Source organism: Excalfactoria chinensis, chromosome 1 (assembly GCF_039878825.1).
Source record: "Excalfactoria chinensis isolate bCotChi1 chromosome 1, bCotChi1.hap2, whole genome shotgun sequence".
NCBI classification, from domain to species: Eukaryota; Metazoa; Chordata; class Aves; order Galliformes; family Phasianidae; genus Excalfactoria; species Excalfactoria chinensis.
Genome location: NC_092825.1, coordinates 124,785,329 through 124,811,813, shown reverse-complemented (window position 1 = coordinate 124,811,813; position 26,485 = coordinate 124,785,329). Strand labels below are relative to the sequence as shown.

Here is a 26,485-nt window from a genome sequence, read left to right as displayed (position 1 = left end):
TTCCATGATGAGCACAGCAAAGATGAGGGGCCTGGAGCATGTCCCCTACAAAGAAAGGCTGTTTATCTTGGAGAAGACTGAGAGATGATCTTATTGCTGTTTGTAAGTACGCAAAAAGCGGGAGCGATTCTGTGCCAGTCAGCTGCCCGCTGCCGGTGTAGGGGCAGAATACTGGGGGAAAAACTCATTCAGTAGTGCAGCGAGGGGAGAGCGCTTTCCCTTACGTAGAAAGTACAACTCCAACCGACACCGTGAGACGCCGCCCCCTCACGCTGCCCGCCCGGACCCGCCGGCACGGCGGGGCGAAGACCGTGCGCCCTGTCGGCCCAACCCGCTCCCTCCGGTCCCCAGCCGACAGAAGCACTCCCGAGCAGAGCCGCCCCCTCAGCACGGCCGCCGCCGGCGGGTGGGCCGGGCTCTGGCGGCGGAGGCGGCGTGTGCGAGGCGTCGGGATTGGAGGGCACGGCGCGGAACCTGCCGCCCGCCCTTTCCCCTCAGCACGGAGCGCAGGGCGGCGGTACCCGCGACCCCCCGGAGCCCGCCGGGCCGAGAGGGGTTGAGGCGGCTCGTCGTGGCGAGAAATGTGCCGGGGCCGCCGTTCAGCTTTGACATGTTGATCCTTTCCGAGCACTTAACAGGATCTCAAAGCCCTTCGAGCGGCTTTTCCCCGTCAGCCCGGCTTACGCGCGCGGGTTTTGCTCGTAATCCGCCCTCGCCGCGCTGAGGGGCGGCCGCGGTGGGAGCTGCTCTGCCCCGCCTCGCCCCACCCCGCCGCCCCCGCGGGGGTACCGCCGCCGCACGGCTGCGGGGAGCGGGCAGCGAGAAAGTTTGGAGCCGGATGCTGCCGAGGGAGGCGTGGAGGGTGAGTACGGGAGAAAGCAGCGTGTGTCGCGTCCTGCATGGCTGGGAGACCGTCACTCGCAAGTTTGCGGTGGGAACGTCACTCGGCGGCTCTAGCTGAGGCTGTCCTGTTCGAATGGAGCGAGTGCTGTGAGGGCTGCGAAAGCGAATTGCTTCTTGCTGTTCCCGGTGCTGCCGTGCATGATGGGCTTTGTTTCTGGTAACGTGACATCTTCTGCACGGCTTGTGTAGTGTAAAATCGTGCCTACGGGTGTGTGACGTCCACTAATTGCTGTGGTCGGTGTCTCTCTCTGAAAGCGCCGCCTGAGTGCTGTCTGGAAGGAAAAAGCCAAAGGGACGTATGGAAGAGTGACTCGTGTGGAAGAGTGACTTGGACGGTGCTTTAGATCTCTGGAGAGATGATGTGAAGTGCAGCTCAAGCCATCCGATTAGAAAGCAGCACAGTAGTTGGTATGCTGGTGGGGCTGTCGGGATGTCTGATTGGCCACGGGTAATGGTGGCAAACAAGTGGTTAGTGTCAGGAGATGGAGCGCATCAGCTCAAAAAATGGCACAGCATCCTTCCATGTCAACATCTCTGCTCTGTCTTGGCTGCACCCCTGTGCGTCTCAGGCTTTGTCATCCACTTTGCACTCAGCGCTGTCATTTCAGTTCAGCACGTTACCCCTGCAGGCTTCTCCAGCCTTGCCATCTCTTTCAATAGCTTCTCTTAAATCCTCTTCTGCCCACTGTCTCTTTGCCTCCTGTGAACGTGACACAAATCGCCTCTCCTGCTCTCCTTCCCCAGCCAGGCAGGATGGCTGGGGCAGTTTGCATGGAGTGGGCAGGGAAGCGGGTTTGAAGGGCGACATTCACATGCATGCATATGCTCACATACTGCCTTTTATAAATACCCTTATGGAAATGTGAATCTGATGTGCTCGGGCTGTATTCACACCCTTGTCATGTTTGCTTTGAACAGTTTCTTTGGCAAATAAACGCCCTGACGGAAATGTCGGAAGAAGTGCCAGATTTTAGCTAGAAGCCTTGCAGGGTGCTTGTGTTCTGTACATAAACATGGATACCTGCAGTGTGGTAATCCATGCTGGCAACAGAGAAAGCACAGTGTGCCATGGATGTCCACCCAGCTGTAATCTGTAACTTACTCTGCTGTAATTCACAACGCTCTATTCAATCTACACAGCTGTTTTCTCCTGAACAGCTTCCAGCCTAAAAAATAATACGTTCATAGAAAACGTTCTGCAAAAAAGAGTGGAGTTAATCAGAAATCTGTCAGGTATCGTTAATAAAAAGACTGTAGAAGCAGAGGGACACCCAAGCCAAATAATTCAAAAGATTATTATTGAAAAGATTATTTTGCTGCTTCAGGCCATCAAGGACACAGCCGCTGAATGGATCAAGGATAATCGTATGCATCTCGTTCTGAAACTCAATTATACAGACATGAATACGCAGCGTTGCGTGTAATACATGCACATCCTGGAGTACCGTGTGGAGAAGCGTCTTTGGCAGATCTTCAGTACCGAGTTCATGAGGTGATGAATGCAAATAACGTGCGTTTTTTAGGAGATAGCAGTGCCCATAGACTGTCAAAAACGCAATATGGTTTACCAGACAGTCAGAACATTAGGAAAGCATTCTTTTGAAAGAGCTAACAAGGTTTAAGAGCTGGTCTTCTAAGGTGTTAGCTGTAGATGAGGGCATGGTGGTGGTGCAGCCCGCTTGTTATTTTACCATTGCTTTGGGCTTGCTTCAGTAGCCTTTATGCAGAGCTGATTTGCCACCATCCAGCCTGCAGGTTAATTTAGAAACCTCCAAGTTGCTGAAAGGAACAGTTGAACCACCTTCAAATCATGCACTTGCTTAATTTCTGCAGTCTCAGAAATTCACATGCTGCCTGTGCTGGTTAATACATTGCAAGCTGCTGGCTGCCATGCATAATCTCTACAGCACTCATGAGGCAGAACTACAACTCTTACCAAGTGATGTAACAAGGATCATGTAGGTGGAGGTCAAAGCCCAAAATAAATCCCAAAGGCTTATCAGGGTTGAACCTGTAGAGGCTGTGTGAGGATTTGGAGTGTGTCTTAACTAAAATGATGTAAGTGATCCAATGCAGCTTATCACTGCTTCCATTAGCAATAAGTAAAACAGTTTCGAAAGCCTCAAGAGCAATAGTATATTACCAACTACACATATACATAAGATCCATTGTATAATCACACGGAAAGTCACCTGTTACTCTGTGGCGGTGATAAATATTTCACCTTGAAAAGCTGTTTTTGCTTTCCGCTGTGTTATTTATTTGTAGTGCTTTGCATCTAAACAAATAAGCCATTTTTGAGGTGCAGGTCCTAAGCACAATGAAGTTTGGTGGCCATGGCTGATTAGACTTCAGGAAGGGAGAGATGGAGTTAGGGTTGTGAGCCACCTACTTTTTGAGCTGGAGTTTGATTATTACTTGTTTTCACAGTCTCCTACTTTAGCTTCAGTCATTTACTACAGGTTGGAATATGTAGCTTCCTTAAAGGAGCAAATAGTGTTCTGAGTTGGAAGGCATCTGCAAGGATCAAGTCCAACTCCTGGCTCCACACAGCCGTTCCCAGTGCCCTGTGCATCCCGTTCCACGCCCACCGCCCTGTGGTGCAGCCCCTTTCCCTGCCCCCCAGCTGTCCCTCCCCTGACAGCTCCATGCCGTTCCCTCGGGCCCTGTCGCTGTCACACAGAGCAGAGCTCAGCGCTGCCCCTCCGCTCCCTGTGAGGAGCTGCAGCCGCCATCAGGCCTCCATCAGCTCCTCTGCTCTGCGCTGAGCACAACGAGGGGCCTCAGCCACTCCTCGCACAGCTTGCTCTACAGACTCTATTCCATCTTTGTTGCACTTCTTTGGATGCTCTCTGATTGTTTTGTCTTGAGTTACTAATTTTCATCATGCTTTCTCTAGGAAACCTGGATGACTGACTTGGCAAAACCACTAAGTGACAGAGTTCCTAAAAGTCAGACCCTGCTGTCTTTCTACCTTTAGTCCTAAGTCTTTAATATTGTAGTTATAAAGAAATGAATAGGATCTAATTTTCAAAATTAGGAAATGCTTGTATGAATATGACATTTTTATTTCTTGCTTGAACTCGTTTGTCTGACTGTCATAGTAAAATGGATCTTTTATACCAAACAACCTGAGACAGTTTTGTTTTTTGTAGCTTGGCTCAGTGTGATTAAATACAAGTCACTGAGCTCTAGGAAATTCAAGGTGTAAGCAGTGGGAGGTTGCTGCTGTGAGAGGAGCCTATGGGCAGCTGGTTAGAGCCAGCTCCAGGGAGCAAAGGGGCAGGAGGTGCTGCAGTTGCTGGAGTAGAGATTCCCCTGCAGACTGTGGAGAAGCCCTTGGTGGAGTTGCTGTTCTTTCCATCCTTAGGAGAGGGACCATGAAACTGCAATTATCTGTGCTGTAGCCTGTGGAGAACCCTACAGTGGAGATATTTCCTGTTGGAAGCTGCAGAAGCTTGGAGATGAGCCCATTCAGGAACAGGCTTTCCTGACAGGAACTTCAGCCTGAGGAGGAGCCATGCTGGGGCAGCTTGTGGAGTAATACAGGCCAAGGGAAGTACCCGTGTTGGAGGAAGGTAAAAGTAAATAGCGAGAAGCAGTGCTGAGGAGATGTTATGGACTGACTGCAACCCTGCATACCTCATGCTTCCCACACCACTTGGTGACAAGGAGGTGGAGCAGTGGGGACTGAAGGACTGAAGTTGAGCTTGAGGATAAAGAGGAGTGAGATGGAGGGAAGAAGGTGGCTTTGTCTTTGCTATCATCCAACTTTGTTCTATTTGGCATCAATTCAAATAATTCTCCTCAAATCAAGTCTTTTTGGTTGGTGAAAGTAATTGGTATCTCCCCATCTTTATCAACACATGAAATGTTTCAGCTCATTTTCTCCCATGGACTGCTGAGGAGGTGAAGTAGGAAAGCAGCTGGCAGCCAACCAACAGCTGTGGTTGTAAATAGAAAGGCAAGCTCTGTTTAGTTCTTAAATCTGTCTTGTAAGTGTCTGCTTTTGGTAAAGGTTTAGGGTCGTGTGCTCCAGCTAGCTGGAGCTGTCTCTGTGTGCCCTGCAAAAGGTTTGTGAAGGGCTACTCATCTCTTCAGCACTTTCCTGTCTTCTGATAGCTCCTTACTTATTGTGAACTGCTCCCTACACGGTCACTAACAAGGTTTGGATGCAGTTTAACAGCCTGGGGAGGACATCATTGGCTTTTCAACATACTTCAGGAACTCAGGTGTAGAAGGAACAAATGTTTTTCCTTAATCAGATTACCACTGGTTTGCCAGTTTTGTATGTGCTTCATGCAAGACGTAAACGTGTTGCTTTGGGAAGTCCCAACAGCTGCCCTGTACCCAAATTCCTGCACTGCTGATTTCTGTGAGTCTTGTGCTCAGTCTTTCTCTACCACAGCTGAACACGTGGCACAATTTAAAGATCACTGAGTCCAACCACAACCTAACCATACTACCCTGACTCTAACAGCCCTCTGCTAAATCATGTCCTTGAGTACCACATCCAAACGGTTTTTAAACACATCAAGAGATTCCTTGCCTTTCATGATCGTTCCTGCTATGCATTTGCTCTGCAGTGTGTTGTTTAAGGGATGGACTAATAGTACTCCTGAGAGGTCCACACTGTCATTTCATGGAGCACTTTTAATATGCTTTTTTAACATTGACCACGTATAGATCCTTCCACCTTTTTGAGCTTTTTTGTCAGCAAGCTTTCTTGGCTCTGAGCAGAGAATTTCACTGAGCTGTATATATATAATGCTCAGATTCTCTTTCTGAGAGCATATAATTACTTTGGAATCACATGAAGTAGTATTTTACATGCTCTTCATCGGCAGCCATTGATTTGCATTTGCCTGCACTGCATGTCGCTTGCCATCAAGTTGTGAACTTGCTCTAGTTGGTGTGGGTCACTGGAGTTCCCTTTTGTTTCTGCAGTAATTTTTGCTGGCCTGAGGTGTTGTCTCACTGCTTGTTCTTTTCAGTGTCATTAGTGACAGATTTTCATACGAAAACCTGAGATGTATTGCTCTTAAACTTCTGCAGTGCAGAAGGTCAACTGCTTAATCCTGTTTTCGCTTTCTCTCTAGGCTAGTAGTTTTACATCCAAAATAGTCTTTGGTTTTATATCCTGTGTGATGTATGGTTTCTTTAGTAGCCTGGCTTTGGAATGTCTAAATAAAGCACGTAACTGTTTTCTGTACTCACTGCTCAAGTGGTATGTTCAAAGCATTCCAGGAGATTAGGACTATTCAGTTCTAGTATCTATTAGTAGTGTCTAATTCCAGATTAGTAGTATCTAATTCCAGGAGATTAATAACAGCTGGAGAAGCCATGCCAGTTTCAAGCTTAAAGAAATACCGTACTCAGTGTTTTTTAACCAAACTTCCATGTACTGATAGAGAAATTAGAAGACTGGAAACACGTATATTACATGTACAGCTTTTAAAATATAGAGAAGCTTTATTCACTGCTCAGCTGGTTCAGAAGCAAGCACAGAGTCATGGAATAGCTTGGACTGGAAAAGACCTCCGATATTGTCTAGTTTCAACCCCCCTGCTAGGAGCAGGGCTGCCTCCCACCTGATCAGATTGTTCAGGGCCCTGCTCAATCTGGATGGGGCACCATCTTCTATGGGCAGCCTGTGCCAGTGCCCCACCACCCCCTGAATTCTCCTGAATATTTAAGTCTTCCCTCTTTTAGCTTGAAGCCATTCTCCCTTGTCCTGTCACTATCAGACCGTGTAAAAAGTTAGTATCCATCCCGATTATAAGCTCTCTTTTAAGTACTGGAAGGCCACAATGAGATCGCCACAGATCTTTCTCTTATCTAGGCGGAATAAGCTCACCTAACCTCAGCCTTTCTTTATACCAGCCCTGTGATCTTCTTCATGGTCTCCTCTGGACCCTATCCAACATCTCTGCATTCTTCTTGTGCTGGGGGTACCACATCTAGGTGCAGTACTCCAGGTGGGGCCTCACAAGGTCAGGGTAGAGAGGAACAGTTCTCTCCCTCTCTCTGCTGGCCACACCTCTGTTGATGCAGCCCAGGATACTGCTGGCCTTCTGTGCTGCAAGTTCACACTGCTGGCTCTTGTCCCACTTTTTGTCCACCAGGAGCCCCAGACCCTTCTCCACAGGACTGCTCTCAGTTAGTTCTTCTCCCAGTCTGTACTCATGTCTGGGATTGCCCTGATCCAAGTGCAGCACCATGTACTTTGGCCTTATTGAATCTCGTTTGGTTCCTGTCAACCCACTTCTCAAGTGTATCGAGGTTCCTTTGGATGGCGTCCCTTCCTTCTTTCGTATTAACTGCAACATTCATTTTGGTGTTATCTGCAACCTTGCTGAGGTTGCACTTGATCCCATCATATATATCATTTATAAAGATACGGAAAAACACTGTTCCCACAGCAGGACCCTGAGGGACACTAATTGTTACTGGCCTCCACCCTGGACATAGAACCATTGACCATAACCCTCTGACTGTGGCCACCTAAAATGGTGGTGGCCAAAATAATCTCTAATTTAGAGATAAGGATGTGGTGTAGGAGCATGTCAAAGGTGCTACACAAGTCCAGGTATATGACATCAGTTGCCCTTCCTTTGTCCGCTGATTGTTGAAGGCCATGAGGTTGGTCAGGCACGATCTGCCCTTTGTGAAGCCATGCTGATTTCCAGTAAAGACTGAGGCAAATAACTCATTCGGAATGCCAGCCTCCATGTGACATCTGTTGTAGTGAGTTCTCCCTTCTCATTTACCAGACGTCCTGTCTCTTCAGACAAACGTACCTGTACAATCCCTTTTTGTTACATTTCATGTCCCTCACCAAGTTCTGTTCTTTGCTTTTTGCTAGGCCTGTATTCCTCCTGCACAAACTCAACCAAGCCATGATCGCTGCTTCCAATACTAACCTCTTTAATGATCTCCTCTGTGTAGGTCAGCACTAGGTCCATTAATGCTTCATCTCTGGTTGATTTATCTACAGCCTGGACCAGGAGGTTATCCTCTGTGCACTCCTGGAGTCTCCTGGATTTCTTGCATCATGCCATGTAGTTTTCCCAGTGTTTCTTTTTAGAGAGTTGCTGCATGTTGGCAGCAAATAAGCTCCATCATGCCTACCCCCCTAGGTTTTGTTATCTCACACTTTTATTGTTTGTACAGAGTTATTCATTTTATTGGGCATTATAAGCCAGGTGACCTTTGTTTAAGAGCTGCTGTAGATAGACATCAATTAGTGAATCATCAGAACTAGTGACATTTTTGTTACGTTAGGTGGTGGTACTGGTAAAGGCCAGGTTGAATGGGGTCCTGGGTGGTCTTTTCTAGTACTTAGTCTAGTGACTGGTGACCCTGCCTGTGGCAGAGGGGTTGGAACTTGATCCTAGAGGTGTCATCCAACCCAAGCCATGCTATGATTCTATGATCTTAGCTTGGCACTAACTTTGTTTCAGAAATCTACCATTAGAAAAAATCTTGTGCTCTGTTGCTTATGAATCATTCTGTTCTTCTCATTATCAAGCTTTTGAGGCTTTGAAGTAGAATAACACGCAAGTCCAATAGTGGATGCGTTATGGTGTTGAATGGAACAGTGAGGAATCATCCCTCCCTCTAAATTCTATTTTGATTTAAACAACAGCGTAAAACTGGTTGAATTTTGAAGGAATCATAGAATCATAGATTGGCCTGGGTTGAAAAGGACCACAACAATCACCTGGTTTCAAGCCCCCTGCTATGTGCAGGGTCACCAACCACCAGACCAGGCTGCCCAGAGCCACATCCAGCCTGGCCTTGAATGCCTCCAGGGTTGGGGCATCCGCAGCCTCCTTGGGCAACCTGTTCCAGTGCGTCACCACTCTCTGTGTGAAAAACTTCCTCCTCATATCTAACCTAAATGTCCTATCTTAGTTTAAAACCATCCTCCTTTGTCCTATCACTGTCTTCACTTGTAAACAGTCATTCTCCCTCCTGTATAGACTCCCTTCAGATACTTGGAAGGTCACAATGAGGTCTTCCTGGAGCCTTCTCCAAGCTAAACAAGCCCAGTTCCCTCAACCTTTCCTCACAGGAGAGGTGCTCCAGCTCTCAGATCATCTTAGTGGTTCTCCTCTGAACCTGCTCCAAGAGCTCCACGTCCTTCCTGTACTGTGGGTCCCAGGCCTGGGTGCAGTACTGCAGATGGGGCCTCACAAGAGCTGACTAGAGGGGGACAATCACCTCCTTCTCCCTGCTGTAAGACTGTGGATTACAGGTGAGAAAAGGACATTAGATGGTCTGAAGCAGTGGTAAGATCCCAAGAGAAATTGCTTCTAGTGATGTCTCAGATGGAAAAGGTTCCCAGGTAGGGCTTCAATAATTAAAAAAATAAATAAATTCAAAATTCAGAACTTTCAGTGAAAGTCTTTCAGACTGTCGTTTTTAAAGCTCTTGTGTTGACTCTCGAAAGCTGTTCTGCTAATGTTGGTGAGGCACTGAGGGGCACATCTGGAAAGGAATGAAGTTGGATAACTTTCCTAAATCTTAGGGGGGTGGGATGGTTGAATATCTTAACAGATCTTGTCTTGAAGCACTGTCATAAGAATGATCTAAGAGAAGGCAGCAGAAATGATAATGTTTAGATAATGTATGATTAACGGATGTTGTATATTAAGCTTAATTAACGATCTGTTTGCTTAGCATGCAACTTCAGAGTAAGAGAGTTCATCATAAAATAGAAACAGGTTAGTTCAAGAGGATTGACTTGAAGTGGAATAGGTTGTCCTAGCATGTTACCACCTTGCTTTCTAACTGTAGTCTCTGAATGAAATTTTAAGTGCAGTTTCTCTGTGGATGATATGTCTGACACTGTTGGTATTCAGGAACCCCAGAGACAAAAAAGAACATAGTGTCACGTAAACCTTTTTGTTGGTCCAGATGGATTTTCTTTGTTACACTGCATTTTCACTGTTGCACTTTCATGAGCGCTTCTTCTGTCTGGTAGAAATAAACGGCTCCCATACTATGTGTGTAAAGATTGCTGTCTATGAAAATGATTAGATTAGCTTTTTACTGCCCTATTGTTGTAGTAGATCACTGTTTTTAAGAACTGTTACATTGCTTTTGGTGCCTTCATTAAGTGCTTTTTGTTCCCCCTGTGTTTCAGCTGTCAATTAGATGTTGATATGTAAAGCAAAATGGCGAAAATCAACACCCAGCACTCCTACCCTGGCATGCATGGGCTGTCTGTAACAACTACTGACGAAGATATTGAAAGGATTGAAAATGGCTTTATCAGGTAATATGTTTGTTTCATCACAATCAGATTGCTACAATTGGAGGCAGTTCTCTATATCTGTATTTTGGAAGTGACCACATCTCCATTGACACTTTGTATTTAAATGACCTAGTGGTGTATTTCCAAAGTACAGAGTACAGAATAGATGGCGTTGGGAAGGTTATCATGGTTTGCAGCTTTGGATCCAAAAACTGTATTACCTGAGGAATAAAGCATGCTTTCCCATTGATGGGAATTATATCTTTAAGGACAAGCATCTTTCTTGAATCAGCTTGCAAGAACCTGCACTTGGAGTGTGTATGGGATTTGGAGGAAAAAGGATCTTGCCAGTACTATGCAATGAAAAGCCTTAGGAAATCTTTTAAAAGCAACCTCTTCAAACTGTTTGGCTCTGGTGTTAGGAAACATATGTAGTATGTAAAGCATACCAGCATTTTTTTACTGGCTTTTCAGGGCTTCATACTGTACAATGGAACTGTACTTGTTTTCATTCACTTTTCTCTCTTTCAGCTTTTAAGTGGCTGCATAAAATATGCCAGTGCTCTGTACATTTATATTTTATGCAGTCCCAGTCATTTCTGTGGTCTGGGCAAATGCTACTGCAAGAAAGTGTCTGATGATCCATAGCATCCATGCAGGCTGGAAAAAGTTGCCAGCTTTTGGTTTGTTGTGGTTAACTGCCTCAGCTATGGGGGCCTTGCCAGACTGTTTCTTATTGACCAAGTGCTCAAAAGCCTGTTAGGACTGCTTGTATTATGATCATTTTGGATCACATGCCACTAAAATGTAGTGTGGATGTGAGCCTTGTCCTCTTCACATTATTATTATTATCATTTTCTGTTTCTGCTTTGCTTATGTGATACCTTCTGATATGTAGGTGTACCTGCGCTAGTGAAAATGAAACTGCTTTTATTCTCTGCAGTGTGGCTTGCTTGGTCTAGTTAATACTACTTGATGTTCTTCTTTGAGAGACTGGAAGCATCATGTCTCTTTGTTTCCATTTACAACCGTACCTCAGAAACAGGCAGAACACATATTGAAATGAGCCTTCATTTTATGCCCCCTTTTTGTAGAACGTATCAGTGGTTGGCAGCTCAGAAAATAGTCTTGACTTAATAGCAGAGGTGAGAAAGTGTAGTTATAAAGGTTTGAATGTAGAATTAAATTGCAGCTTTAGAGGCAATGACGTGATAAACAAAGGGGCAGAAATACGAATTACACTTCATGATAAGAGTATATTAATTAATTTAATATGAAGTTCATCGTGGTCAGCATTAATTACGGGATTTCATAGATGAGTAAAAAAAATGACAAGGTCACTCTATAAAAGAGATCTTACATTTAAGGTTTTTCTAATGCTGAAGTGATTGCCAAAAAATGGTTATATAATACTTGCGTAATACAACTACAAAATTATATGTACATGGGCTAAACTCAATGTGCTTGTGTTCATCAGGACACAAATGCATTTTAGACCATTGAATCTATAAGAATATGGTTATTATGTAACAGAAGACAACATATATATATATATTTTAATTCATATTAGCAAAAGTTACAACTGTAGACATGGGAAAACAAAAAATCAGACAATCTGTCCAGCCAACCATGGGTGTTTTAGACTACTGAGACTGCTCCTTATCTTCCTTTAAGTCCTGTTGGCTATAGTTCAAGAAAACAATTAAGCACATTACTTAGTTCCCAGTCGGTGGGTGTTAATTTTATGCTTAATGCTAAGATGTGCTTAAGTGCTTTTCTGTTGTGGAATGTGGTATTCTCAAAGAAAGGCACTCACTGAAACAATTAACAGAGAGCTGGTGGTGGTCTTTAAACTGTAGTTTGTTCATCTGGCAGATGAAGTTGCTAAGCTGCTATCCATTGTATTTGAGAAGCCGTGACAGTCTGATGAAGTTATCACTGACTGGAAAAGGGGAAACATAACCTTCATTTTTAAACAAGAGGAAAAAGGAAGATCCAGGCAACTACAGGCCAGTCATCTTGCCTCTGTACCCAACAAGATAATGGAGCTGGTCGGTGTAGAGACTGTGCTAAGGAACATGGAAGACAAAGAGGTGATTGGTGACAGACAATATGGCTCCACAAAGGGCAAATTGTGCCTGCCAAGTGTAGTGGCTTTCTGTGATGGGGTTACAGCATTGGTGGGTAAGGGAAGAGCAACTGACACATCAACGCTCCTGCCCACCATGGTGTCATCATCTGCTAATGTACCAAATGTGCACTCAATCCCTTCATCGAACTTGATAAATATTTTAAATAAAACTAGCCCAAGTACTGAGCCTTGGAGAACACCATCTGTGGATTTAACTCATTCATAATGACCCTGTGGGCCTGGCCATCCAGACAGTTTGTAGTCCAGTCAACCATATATCTCTTCAAGCTGTGAGCAGCTGATTTCCCCAGGAGAAGGTTGTGGGAAGCAGCATCCTATGAGGATCATCAAATCCAACTCCTGGCTCCCCACAGCCCCACCCCAAATTCAAACCATCTGAGAGTTGTGTCCAAATGCTTCTTGAACTCCAGTGGGCTCAGTGCCTTGACCCCACGGGAGCCTGTTCCGGGTCCTGACCACACTTTGGTGAAGAACCCCCAGATCCCTTTCTGAAGGTCTGCTCTCCTGCCTCTCATCTTCTAGTCTGTATTTATATCCAGGGTTTCAAATTAAGCTGAGGAGGCGCGGTTATCTAGTGTTCCTACTTTGTAACCTGCTTTCTATTTCTTAACATTGTGTAGTCTCTTCTCATGGTGGTTTCAAACTATGTAACAGACTGGGACAATAATGGCAGTCCTTACTGTTTCACTGCAGATACCAGCCAAACTCATGGAGTCTGGGATGGGAATGAGTTTGTGTTCATAAAAATGAAGTCAGAATTAGGCCATTGAAGGTGATATATCAGAAGCCCAGTCTGTAACCATCCTTCTGCATCGGTAGAAAGCCAGCTGACAAGTGAGGCCTCTTGTGTTATGTGAACATGGTGAACATTGTAAGGAGGAATATAAGGTAGTAAAAACAGGCGTAGCAGCTCAGTCTAAAGGATGCTGCCAACCTACTATCCCCAGCAGGAGTGCAGGCAGATGCTTCAGGAAGAGAAATGGAGTGGGAACGAAGGACCAACCAGGTATCTATGCTTGCAGATACTTGCATCCAGCTCAGCAGAATTTCTGAGCTGGATGTGGGCTCTGTGTATCCAGTAGTCTATAATGGGTTTCTGTCCCGTGAGTTTGCTCTTTGTCCCCTAGGAGATGGATTGACTTTGACAACCCCAACAGTCACAGCACCCACAACGTAAACTGGGTTGTAAAACTTGTTCAATACTAACCTGCATCTCTTGGCGTCTTATTAGAAGAGGAGAAGAAAACAATTAAGAATCTGTGAATCCCAGGAGTCGCTATCTTTTGCTGTGTGGTTACTTGTGTAGATACAATAAAGTTTTAATTCTTTGTCTGCCAGCTTCCCTGCTGTGAGTACATTTAAAACTGTGTGGCTCATTATCCTGTTGCTGGCACTCAAAATGCTGCTGCCAGTTCTTACTAAGTTAGTGTAAATGTCATCATATTCAGTGTTTTCCTGGCAATGCAGATCAGCAGAGCTGTGTGAGAGGTCGTTTGCATTACGAAGGGAGAAAAACGTGATCCTTGATGTGGTGAAATCTTGTAAAAAATGAAAAACACAGAGAAAGCCTCAGGAGTCATAAAAAAATCCACAGTGAGCTTTGATGAAGTCCTGGTTCCATTGAAGTCAGTTCCAAAACTCCCATCACAGAAAGATAAGACTAAACCTTCATCTATTATTTTTCAGTGCTACTTATTTCTGTGTTAATAAGCAGTCTTACAGGAACTCGTGTGAGCTGGCAGACACTGCATGTAACTTAACAGTATAATCACTATCCGCAGCTGTGTGTAGCTGAGGTTCTGCATTGTTTTCTGTGTGTCAGTAATCTGAGGCCCCTCGTCTCATCACCACCAGCGTAGCTCTGAACATCTGTAAGCCTATTTTGCCATACAGTAGGTGGAGTTGCACTTACGGGGCGACTAAGAACAGCAGTGATGCTACTCAGTGTTATCTACTGTAAAATCACTGTTTTTCCCTTTCAGGTTAGACAGGAGCAAAAGGAAAAAGAGGAATTTGCTTTGAGTCATAAGATGGAACCACATCGGTAGAAATATCAGACTGCTAAACCCAAATAAGGTCTGAGAGACCAATACTGAAAAAGCAGTGGACAGTCACTTTGAAGCCTCCTGGGGGCATGGAGCTTTCCTCCCTGCTGAAGGAAAGCTGCTGATGAAGTGCAGGAGGTGTTAGACTAGCAAATATGCCCAAGGAGGTTGTGGATGCCCCATCCCTGGAGGCATTCAAGGCCAGGATGGATGTGGCTCTGGGAAGCCTGGTCTGGTGGTTGGCGACCCTGCACATAGCAGGGGGTTTGAAATTGGATGATCATTGTGGTCCTTTTCGACCCAGGCCATTCTATGATTCTTTGCTTCTATGAAATGTTCTTCTCTTAATTGTGTATCTGCACACCAGAGTGATATTGACAAGTAGGAAATCAGCTTCTGAGCTTGCTGGGGCAGATGGCAGAGCATTGTCTACCTTCATGTTGTACGCCTCCAGAAAAGTGGGAATATAGGTTTCACTTTACATTTATCAAATGTACGCCTTATTAGTAGAAGGAAGATAATTTGCAATATTGTTTTCTGGTGCAGTGGTGTTAATAATTGGATGGAGGAAAATCTGCTGGAGGCTGTATGTAATTTAAAAACATTTCCTTTTGCAGAACCCATTCACTGTGTGAAGATACGTCTTCCGAACTGCAGAGAGTCATTTCTATGGAGGGAAGACATCTATCTGGATCGCAAACGAGCCCGTTCACAGGCAGGGGAGCGATGGCAAGGTAACATGCTAATTAACACCATTTTTAATATTAGCATATTTGAAAGAGGCTGATCACTATTTCAAGGTAAAGTGAGAAGGACCATCACTTTCCAAAGAAGATGGATGGTGTGCAGCTGAAGATCATCTATAAAATGTGACAGAGGCTTCTTTTGGCCTCGATTCTGAACTCATTGCTTGCTTGTTTGTAATAAAAGCCTTAGGATCCAAGAGGTGCTGGATGAGCTCATACAAATTAGTCTGATTAAAGAAAAGGGTTTTTTTTACAAGACCTGATTTGAAAATATATTGAATGCTGAGGAAATGCAAGAAGTGACAGCAGGAATGACTCAAGACTGTAGAGTAAACGGATAAGTGGTTCAGGCTGGTAGCTGATGCAGTGTTATTTTCCTATCAGGTATGGCCTAACGATTGTTCCCTTGTTGATGGGTATCTCTGGCAAAGGAGGAGATGGGGTGTTTGTGTTTTGAATGCAAGAATTTCTAGAGTCCAGTTTTGTTTATAATGAAATGGGAGCACGAGACAGCAAATTTCAAGTCAACCATTTGCTTAAGTCATTTACTTTACCTAGGCTTAAAACATAAACCTGAAACCAAGCTTCAAAATCTTTTTGTGTCTCATTTGAAGATTTCCAGTTGAGACTGCAGAGCACTCTCTCTCCTGATGCCATTGTGATACATGCTACAGAGCATACTGAGTTTAAGCATAGTGTATTTCAAAGAAAACTATTGCTGTAAAGCTATAGTCATCTAAAGAATTTACATTTCAGACTTTTGGGTGGAAGAGAAGAAACTTGTATTGCCTTATTTGGTAGTCAGGGAATGACACCACTGTGTGTACATTACAGAGTCCACAATACATTGGTTTTAGGTGGAAAACATGTTTTTAGGTGTATGTTGAAAGCATTTATATATGTAAATCAATACTGAAAGCTTCTTAATATTAGTTTACATTATTCTATACCCTTTTTCAGAATAGTTTGAGTAACACACATGTGTAACTTCAATTTCTTACTCTCTGAATCTGCAAGGAAACCTTTGAAACAAACATGAATGCTCAGCAGTTTAAGTATAGTAATATAACATGGCAATTAAATGCATATTCTCAAGGACTTATGATAACAGCCTCTGGTGGGCTTCATTGAGGGTATCGTACTTTGAGGTGGAAAGGACAAAAAAGGTGAAAATAAAACAGTATGGCAGAAATCAGAAAAGGCTGTTTCTTTGTTCAAATAGAGAAGTTTTCAGTCTTATTTTGTAGAACGTTTGGCTCCTTAACTAACAGTTCTCAAAATGCCTTCATTTCTAATATAAGTAAGAGTGTCTATGTTAGTGGTTTTCCGTACCATTCCTTACTTGAAAGCTGAGTTCTGCTCAGATGGAGAGGAAAAAAATCACGGTTTAATGTTATGCAGTGCTTTTAAAATGAATTAGGAACCTATTAGCTGATCTCAGACTTCGATGTGGAGCTTTGTTTTAATTTTACATTCCTGGTAGATTTTGAATTCTCTTAATTGTTGGAAATTGGTGATGATTTATGGGATGCTTTTTTGTATATGGATAAAGAGCTAAAAATGTCCTTCTCTAATTTCTGACATGTGCTTGTTCCTGTTTTATTTGTCTTTATATTTCAAGGTGAGAAATCCTGGGCAAGATCTATGAGATGGTATAGTTAGGCCCTGGAGAAGTGCAATAAGACAGGTGTACTTTATCGTAAGATTGTAATATTATCCAACATGAAGGGAATGTGAAGAGCTTTCCTGGAGTAGCCCAGAGCTTCTGTAAGAAGTTACAGGTTGTTGAGGATTTCATTCTGCTATTTTCAAGGACAAGAACGGGAAACCTGAAGTAACACTACTTTTGTGCAAACTGGTCTGCTAATGGAAAAGAATAAAGAATATTGTTTGGGTAGTCAATAAAATCTTCTCTGTATATCTCATCTGTGTTTTCAGTTTCTCAGAAGCATGTTTTTGTTTGAACTTGGATAACATTATAAGAATTTGTAACGTGCTTTAGTCAATTAGTGGAAACATAAAATGAGTCGCAACAATACAATGGTAAATTAGTTTTGTTGTCGTGATGGTTTGCTTATTCAATTTCACTGCTCTGCTAGAAATTTAGGATGAGGAAATAGTGCTGTCTATGCAGTAGGCAGGTTTATGTGCAATTAAATATATCTGCAGACAGACTAAAGTGATTGAAATTTTACTATTCCTTCTTTCAAAGTCTATCCTTCTTCACCAGCTATTCAGCATTTCTTTCTACTGTGTGTACCCGGAGTATGTGTTCTTGTGAGTATTTTACATCTCCTGACCTGTCAGTCCAGGATTCCCTCATTATCGCATAAGGTCAGAAGTTTATTGTCCCCATCATGACCAGCTGGCAAATTTATCTTTAATCAGAATATTTCTATTGCCTCTGTAGTGCTGTTACAGTGGCGATGTGTGAGATACTTCCCCGATCAACTGCAGAAGATGATGTATAAAACTGTGAAAAATATCTAAGTTCACACTGTTAATCTGTCGAGCCTCATTTCTGTGGCAGGTGGAGAAGTGGAGAAAAATCCTCTTGAACTGATAATGTGGGGAAGACTTAAACCGTCTGACATTCTTGTGTGGTTCATTCAATTTTGTGTGTCTGTTCTGCACAGGCTGTCACGATTTGTTGTATCTCTGAGGTCGTGGGCCACAAGACATTTGCACCATGAAGACCAAAGGCCTGATTCTTTCCTAGAGCGTATCCGAGGGCCAGAGTTTGTAGAGGTGTCCAGCAGGCAGAGTAACATCCGTTCCTTCCTGGGCATCCGTGAACAGCCTGGGGGAGTAAACAGGTAAGAAGATGTACTTACATTTTAGGGGAAGACTGAATATGTAAATTACTGTTCTAAATGTAACACCAGCCAAGAGAGGAAAATGAAGTTGAAAGACAAAAGCTTGCCTTCTGCTTTGCATTATGCTATGGAGCACAGACTCCCATGGCTTTTTACTCCATTAGAGATCGGTAGGTAAGCAGGTAATCACTTGATATGTTTCAAATCTCAGCTAATAATTTATATTAAAGCAAGAACTTTGAAGAACTCTGCATGGTATTATAGGTGACACTGATTTGTTATCAGTGGGCACAGCCTCATCATCTTCACTTGATCTGCTCCTTAGAAATTCAACTTAAAAGCACATTTTGTTGAATTAGCCAGACTGCTGTCCTCTACTTGCTCAAATGAGCAGACAAGATTTTGTTTCAGATGCCTGTATTAATAACAGTTACAGGCTCCAAATCATTAGAGAGAACACTGAACTTGGGCCAACAAGCCTCTATAAAAGGCTATTAGAAGAAGTGAGTTTGGAAGTATCCATCCTTGCCTTCTCCTGTTTATGCTGTGGCTGTATTACAGTAACTCTCAGTTGTTCTACTGTGAAAACTTAATTTTGCAGCACTGGTAGCTATGCTTGTCACAGAAGCCAGGGCGCTGCATCTGTGAAGAAGGCTTGGAAGGACTGGAGAATGTTTAAAATAGCAACCAAATGCTTACAGGGCTAAAAATAGTGAGTTGCATATTACCATGCACTAATGCGCCTGAGAACAAGCTTCAGCCATCAGATGTGGTCACAAACGTGCATGCCTAGCACGTGATAAATAGAAACTGGTGACTTGAAATAGTTATGCAAAGGGGCTTATCGCCGCAGTCAAAGTTGACCTTCCTAATCTTATCAGTGTATATGTGAGAGGCTAGTAAGTCAGTCTGTCATGTTGGTAAACACGTGTATGAAATGCCAAGAAACTTTACACTCTCAAACACGTTTTATTTCAATCACTGCAGTCCGTGGCCCTTGGCCAGGTTTAATGTCAACTTTAGCAACAACACCAATGAAGAGTAAGTACTGACAACTTCCATACGCCTTCTTGCTACTAGCTCCCCCTCTTTTTCCCTTTCCAGCCTAGTAACATTTTTGTAGTATGAACCCTTTATCTCATCTTAAGCCCTTTCTAAGGCTTTAAGCCTTTCTAAGGTTTTAATTATGAAGAAAGATCTAGTTTTCTCAGTATTGGAAGCATCCTTCAAGATCCCTTTTGCCTGGTTACCCTTACCTTCCAAGGAACAAATCAGATTAATTAAGCATTTAGTCCCTACCTCCTCTAATTCAACTGGCTGACTTCACTGCATTACCAATTGCTCTATCAGTGCTTCAATTTTAAAATGAGATTAAGATATTCATTTTCTGATGGCCCTTCTCCTCTTCTAATGTACCCAATTTCCTTCTGGAAATCTCAGGTGCCCCCAAAAAATTCAAGTGGTCACGTGAGATGTGGATCCTGAGCATGGTACCAAGAAACTCTTTCTGTATGCATTCAGAATGAACACTAGCCACCTTTCTGAAATGTGTATTTTAATTCAGTCTGATATGGTTGCTGTAGGTGTAAAGAGTGTGATAGGCAACATAAGGCTTCTGTTGCAACAGAGATTTTGACAGAAGTGGTTCTGTTTTATTTCTTTGACAAGGATATGTTACAATTTCAGACCAGAGAGAAATCTTTTGAAAAGGTAAAGAACTCCTGTAATACAAAATCACTCAACATTAATGTTTGTTGCATGTATTAAACTACGGCTATTTGAAGACATGCCTCCTCTCTGGCATCTACCAGTAGATTTTTATGTCACGGACTAGCAGCAAACTTCATTTAGAAGTGATGCTGCGAAAGTTTTGTGCTCATATCTAAACGTATCTTCTTGCTTCTGAAGCAGTGTTTTGGTTTTGCTCACATACATTTTGTTAAAGCTGAGATGGAAACGCAGCAAAGAGTGACAGAAATGTGCAGCATTTTATTTAGATTGGGAAAATTAAAGGTGCTAAAAGCCCGGAGCCTGGCACGCTAGCCAGGGCCCAAAGGACTGATTAGAATGGAAATGCTGCTTAGCCTGTTTCTAACAATGACTGACGTACCTCAGGCACAACTTACATCCTTCAAGTGTTGCATTATTGCTAAATAAAGACAACACCTGTCTGTCTACCTGCCTGACTGTCTGAAAATTACTTGATTTGCAAAGTAGTTGACACTTGAGAAATGCAAATATTCAGCTCATTCAGAGACTGTGACAGGGTTTCTTTGGAGATAATGAAGACATCTTCTGCGTCTGAAGATGCTTCTTTTAATGTACTGGAGACACTGAATAGATGCCACTGTATCACTGTCAAAGATGACAGGCACAAACAGCTGTTAACTGGATTACACTTTAGTCAGCAGTACTGATGAGGGAAAAGAGATGCAGGTGTTTTTCCTTGTGTGGAAGACCTGTGAGTTCCTGCTGTTGGGGAACTATATGTAGTGCTTTCAAGACTTTGATTATGGCCAGCCTTTTCTTCCAAGTGGCTTCAAGTGCCAGACTACAGGTAGCTGGGACTGTGGTAAGGAGTTACCTTGAAAGAGATGAACAGCAGCCACAGAAATGGAAGAGTCTCACTTCTAAAAGATATCGGTGGTTGACAGATCTCTGGCCAGAGAATAAGTGTGGGCTGTTAGAGTTAGGGGTACTGTGGTTAGGCTGAGGTTGGACTTGATGATCTTTGAGGTCTTTTCCAACCTGGGTAATTCTGTTCTATGATTCTATTCTATTCTATTCTATTCTATTCTATTCTATTCTATTCTATTCTATTCTATTCTATTCTATTCTATTCTATTCTATTCTATTCTATTCTATTCTATCCTATCCTATCCTATCCTATCCTATCCTATCCTATCCTATCCTATCCTATCCTATCCTATCCTATCCTATCCTATCCTATCCTATCCTATCCTATCCTATCCTATCCTATCCTATCCTATCCTATTCTAATGGACTTTAGATCAGACATCAAGTGTAGCAGTGCACAGTGAAATCCTGACATGTTTTCTAGATAGGAAGGTGTTTTCAGGCCGGATTTGGAAGAAAAGCAGTAGAAGTCCAAGGAACCAATGCAGAGAAATATCCATTTGAGTAGCGGTTCCTGCTGCTGTGTAGAAGTCAGCCTTGATGAATGAAAAACTGTTTCTTTGAGTTGAGAAGCTTGTGTGAATAATTTTCCAGTTATGCCCCTTGTAGTGTGTAATTTTAAAGGTTTCGGTGGTGTTGAATAAGTCGATAGGTACTTTCTTGACATGGAGGAGTTTTTTTGTCAGCAAATTAGTCTGAGATTTTCCAAATTGGAAATGTCTGAGGATAAGAATTAGAGCGTGTACACATTGCTGATAGGTAGAAGTTGTTCATAGACCTATTGTGTTGGTAAGTGCTATCTTCTTCCACTCACATCATCTTGTCCTGTTAGAGAGATCTAAAATAGCTCATATTAAATGTGTTGATAATAAAACATTTATCAGATTACTTCCTTGTATGTAGATGTCTGAGATTAAATGAAATGAGACATGCCTTGTTTCTCTACATTTGCTGCTCATGTTCAAACATTGACAGGGATTCTTCTCCAAGGCGATTGCTGAAACCAGAGGTAATCAATTAACTACAGCTACACTGGTTTAAAAGAACTGTGAAAAGAGGTTCAGCCTCATTTCATGTAATCATCATTAAAGCTTCAGACGGTCAATGTGAGGTTCTGTATATATCCTGAATATTGACAGTTTGTTAAGCCATTCTGTGGTCCATTATCATTAAATAGATTTCTTTTTAAGCGCTTACATTCTAAACGTGGAACAAACTGGAAGCATTTAATTAAAACCAGCCTGGTACACTGCTGTATGAAAAGGCCAAGAAAACGTGGATGACTAATGCACAGAATCAGCCAGTTGGTTGTGTAATGTAGTGGTGTTAGTTTGAGAAGCCTCGACCTGTAAACCATTTATACCAGTTGGATAAATGGTACCATTGAGAAACCCTGTCCTACCCCATCCAGAATCCAGGTCAGTAGTTTCCCGTGCCTCACTACTCACCCTCTCCTGTAGCTGCTAGAAAATTGATAATATTTCTAAGACTTCGATATGTTGCACAGCAAAAAGGAAGAAAAGAAAGAGGTTAAAGAGGAAAAGAAGGAGGAAAAGAAGGAGGAAAAGAAAGAGGAAAAGAAAGATGATAAAAAAGATGACAAAAAAGATGACAAAAAGAAGGAAGAGTAAGTATAACAAATGTACTTGCAACACCTCCCCTGCACTCCAAAGCGTGGTATGGTATTTAATTGTGAAACTTCTACTACAATTATTGATCTGTAGGCTGCAGGATGTCAAGCCTTTAATACGTTTTTGCTTTTGAAAAGCTGCAACTGCTCAACGAACTTGTTGTGTCTTTAATACTGTTGTTTACATTTGTCATGAGCAGCTTCCCAGTACAGTAACAGGGCGTTCATCTACCTTTGGTCATTTGGTTTTCTGTCCTAGATCACTTTATTCCTATTGGGGTGTTTTAGGATAGCAGCACTCTTTGCTAGTACTTTCTCAAGCAGATGTGAATTAACCATGAGATAACTGCCCTCCAAAAGAAGGATTACCAGTAGGCTACTGTAAAATTTCCACTACACACGTACATATCTTGCTTTCCAGGCAGAAGAAAGAGATCTTTGTGATTGATCCTTCAAGCAATATGTACTACAACTGGCTGACCATAATTGCAGCACCTGTGTTCTATAACTGGTGTATGCTTATATGCAGGTATGGATTTAAGTTAATAACAATTTTAGGATTCAAACTTTAAGTCTCTATGTTTCCTACATAAATCATCCTCTGACCTCCCTGTAGTTTCTTTATGAGTGGCTTACCTAGAAGATTGATGTGTGTTTATATGTACCATTGGGAAAAGATGGTCAACGTTTATCTGCCTCAAAAACCCAACTGTAACGTGGAAGGAGCAACCCCGTGAATGCCGGCTGTGGCCTTGGTGTGCCATCTACTGGCTGGATGCAGAGATGTGCCTTGGCCACTGCAAGCTTGGCAGCTTTGTCATAGCAGAACCACAGAGTCATGAGGGTTGGAAGGGACTTCTGGAGATCATCTAGTCCAACCCCTACAAAAGCAAGTTCCCTACAGCAGGTTGCACAGGAAAGCATCCAGACGGGTTTTGACTATCACCAGGAGTCTCTCTAACCTCTCTAGGCAGCCTTTTCCAGTGCTCTGTCACCCTCACAGTAAAGACATTTTTCCTCATGTTCATATTTCTGTGCTCCGTTTTGTGCCTGTTGCCCCTTGTCTTGTGGCTGGGAGCCACCAAAAAGAACCTGGCTCCACCAATTTGGCCCCTGCCCATTAGAAATTTATAAGCATTGAAAGGATCCTCCCTCAGCTTTCTCTTCTCCAGGCTGAACAGCCCCAGGTCTCATACTTTCCTCACAAAGGAGATGCTCAAGGCCCCTCACGTTCTTTGCATCCCTCTGTTGGACTCTGTCTAGAAGTTCTGTCTTTCTTGAACTGAGGAGCCCAGAACAGGACACAGTGCTGCAGATGTGGCCTCACCGGGCCAGAGGAGCAGGGAAGGATCAGCTCCCCCCAACCTGCTGGCCATGCACTTTTTCAGTGCACTCCAGGATGCCATTGGCCTACTTGGCCACCAGGGCACACTGCCAACCTACTGCCCACCAGGACCCCCAGGTCCTTTTGTGCAGAGCTCCTTTCCAGCAGGTCAGCCACTAACCTGTACTGATGGATGCAGTTTTTCCTCCCTGGGTGCAAGGCTCTGCACTTGACTTCGTTGAACCTCATCAGGTTCCTCTCCTCCCATCTCCAGCCTGTCCAGGTCTTGTTGAATGGCAGCACAGCCTTCAAGTGTGTCAGCCAATCCTCCCAGCTTTGCATCATCAGCAAATTCTCCAATAGAGAACAGTGGGGAAGGCTGCAGACAATGAGGGCTCATCTTCAATTAATGTGAGACATTTATGGATGCTTGAAGGATGGGAAGATGTTACTCAAGTGTTTGTTTTCCTGCTTGGGACGTGGGAAACAACTTCAGTTCAACTAACGGAGTACTGTGGAAAGCGTTCACCTTGTGCCAAATGGCAGGGAGAGATGCAGATGGTCGGCCACTCAGGAGCAAGTATTTTAGTTGGGAATCACCTTAATGGCGATGTGTATGTGAATTCTGCAAGATCCTACTTCAGTTTGCAGATGTCTAGGCATGGAGATATACTGCCCTTAATTTCATTGCCAGTCCACACTAGCACACTGTGGTTATACAGTTGGTCTAATGTTCTTTATTTCTATCTTGGTTTCTTTAGAGCCTGCTTTGATGAGCTACAAATCGACCATATTAAATTATGGCTGTTCCTGGACTATTGCTCTGATATCATCTATGTTTTTGACATGTTTGTCAGATTCAGGACAGGTGAGTTTTCCTGTGATTTTACAGAGTTTTCTGATACAAACATGGATATCAAATCTAGAAACAAACCCAGCAGTGTGGTGCTCTGTCTCAAACGGCAGTGGAGGCTTTGGGAAAATGCTAAACTTACTAACACCTGCCCTTCACTTGTTTCATCTTCAGCTTCCTCATGTTGTTTCTGTAGTCCAGGCAGGCTGAGATTTCATATTTACGTGTGCCCAAGTGGTACTGATTCTAGCCTGAAAGAAATCATCTGTTTGAAACTAAACATGTTCATAATATAGGCTGTACAGCGGTCCATACCATTAAATTGCGAGAGTAGTCCTTGATGCACTTTGCCCTGTTCCAGCTAGCACTCTTTCAAGCAGCATCCCAGCACAGCTAGGGGACAGCAGAGGCTGGGACTTGTTCCTGCTATTATTTTTGGAGGGGGCTGGGAGAACTTAGGAGCTGTTGCTGTAGCTGCTCTCCGGGCCAGAAAATGTTTCCTGGTTTCTCTGTTTACTGGTACATCTACAGCCCAAAGCGTCCCTTGAAAAGGTACAAAAGTGCACTGACCATTATAGAAATGAGAGTTCTTTGAAATCTTCAAATATTACATTTTCTTCCTTTTTTTTTTTTAAACCATTCTGACAGCTTTACACCAATTATGGCTTGTGACAAGTTGTAAACATAATGACAAGGCAGAGGCTAAACACGCTGTCAGTTTGAGAAGCACACAGCTTACAGCAGGAAGCTGAATTCTAGAATCTAGCAGGTACCTTGTTTAGCAGAGAAGTAAGTCTGTCAGATTGGAGCCTAGATGTCAACACTGCTATTTTGGGGACTACTTTGTATAGGCTATGTTCTGCTAAAAAGCCAACTCTGCCCTCTTAAGTTCCTCTTTTGCAGTTGTATCTGTTACTGTGCTGGGAATTAACTGAGCAGAAACTGCAGTGTGAGCTATAAGCTTTCCACAGGCTGTCCTGGTGATGACTGTGTGGCTGTCAGAGCAGGCTGGTTCTGCAGGCCTGGGTCGGACTGCAGAAATGCCTCAGAAATCTCCTGAGAGCTTTGGTGCAGTGTATGCTGCAACTTGAGGCACTCGCATGAGAGAGTTGGTCCTTTTAGGTGCTGGTGTCTTTGACAACTCGCTTTGCAACCTCTCCTGGCTCCACCTTTGTCTGCTGCCTTCTCCTGTAACTCTGCAAGGTGCTGGAAGCCACTGGGGAACAGTGTGACTCCTGCTGCCTCAGGGCAGGAACTGACTTCACACTGGCAGCCCCACAGCTGCCGTGATCCATGGCAGCTCCTCTGTGGTGTGAGGCAGCTTCACTGTATTTCTCTCGATGACTCCGTACAGTGAGGCAGAAAAGCATCACCTCTCACTGGTCATCTCTGGTTCATACCATGGTTTGATGCTTTCAGGAGGTTTTTCTATAGAATGCAGTTATGTGAAGGGACAGATGAGAGCTGAGAAGCTGTTGCCTACCTTCAGAAGGGATGTGTTTTCACAGCTATTTTTAATACTGGTGAGTCAGAAATCCAGTTGCCTGGCCAGCTTTCTGTCTAGGTGTATAGCATATAGCGCCCCTAATAACGACATATTTGAGCAGCTCTTTCAGCAGTTTCCTGTGAGGTGACGCATTTGTGGCACACGAACTGCTTCTTTTTGTACTCACCATCAGTTTACGTCTACCTACGTTCTGACACGCGCATACATGAGGCAGATGTGCAGGTATGCAGACATTCCAGAAATGCAGCAGTGCTGCACAGGGCAGAACAAAGTGCAGCTGGGTCCCCTTCAGCAGATGCTTCTCTGCGATAGTTGCTGCTGCGAGATTGCTAAAAGAGGAGCAAAATGTGGCACGCTCTGATAAACAGGAAATCTCTCCGTGCACTTTTCCTCCTGCCTGCTCTAGTTAGCAGACACTTGGATACAAGTGTTTCGCAGTGTGCAATGTATTTAATGCTGCGAGCTCTCAGAGGTAAGATCCAGTCCTGCAGCTGTGCTGCTCAGGCAGTGTTCCTTCGAGCAACTCTTACACAGGTGTAGTTTAAGGTCTCACTGTGGTTTACATCTTCCCATAGCTCTTAAAATCCAATACTTTCCAGCGTTTTTTGAA

At 43.5% G+C, this 26,485-nt stretch overlaps 1 protein-coding gene across 2 annotated transcripts in view; it reads left to right on the top strand.

Moving 5' to 3' along the window:
- The first annotated feature begins 483 nt into the window (after positions 1-483).
- The window catches only part of CNGA3 (cyclic nucleotide gated channel subunit alpha 3), a 29,472-nt gene continuing 3,470 nt past the window's right edge, over positions 484-26,485 (top strand). Inside the window, exons 1-9 of one of the 2 annotated variants that reach the window (XM_072342087.1) lie at positions 484-862; positions 1,159-1,311; positions 10,055-10,186; positions 14,980-15,096; positions 17,745-17,924; positions 18,912-18,965; positions 22,069-22,188; positions 22,613-22,720; positions 24,277-24,383. In XM_072342087.1, coding sequence (XP_072198188.1) covers positions 10,086-10,186; positions 14,980-15,096; positions 17,745-17,924; positions 18,912-18,965; positions 22,069-22,188; positions 22,613-22,720; positions 24,277-24,383 — 787 coding nt within the window. In that variant the 5' untranslated portion in view covers positions 484-862; positions 1,159-1,311; positions 10,055-10,085. The remainder of the gene's footprint in view (positions 863-1,158; positions 1,312-10,054; positions 10,187-14,979; positions 15,097-17,744; positions 17,925-18,911; positions 18,966-22,068; positions 22,189-22,612; positions 22,721-24,276; positions 24,384-26,485) is intronic. The other variant, XM_072342096.1, reaches the window with a different exon arrangement.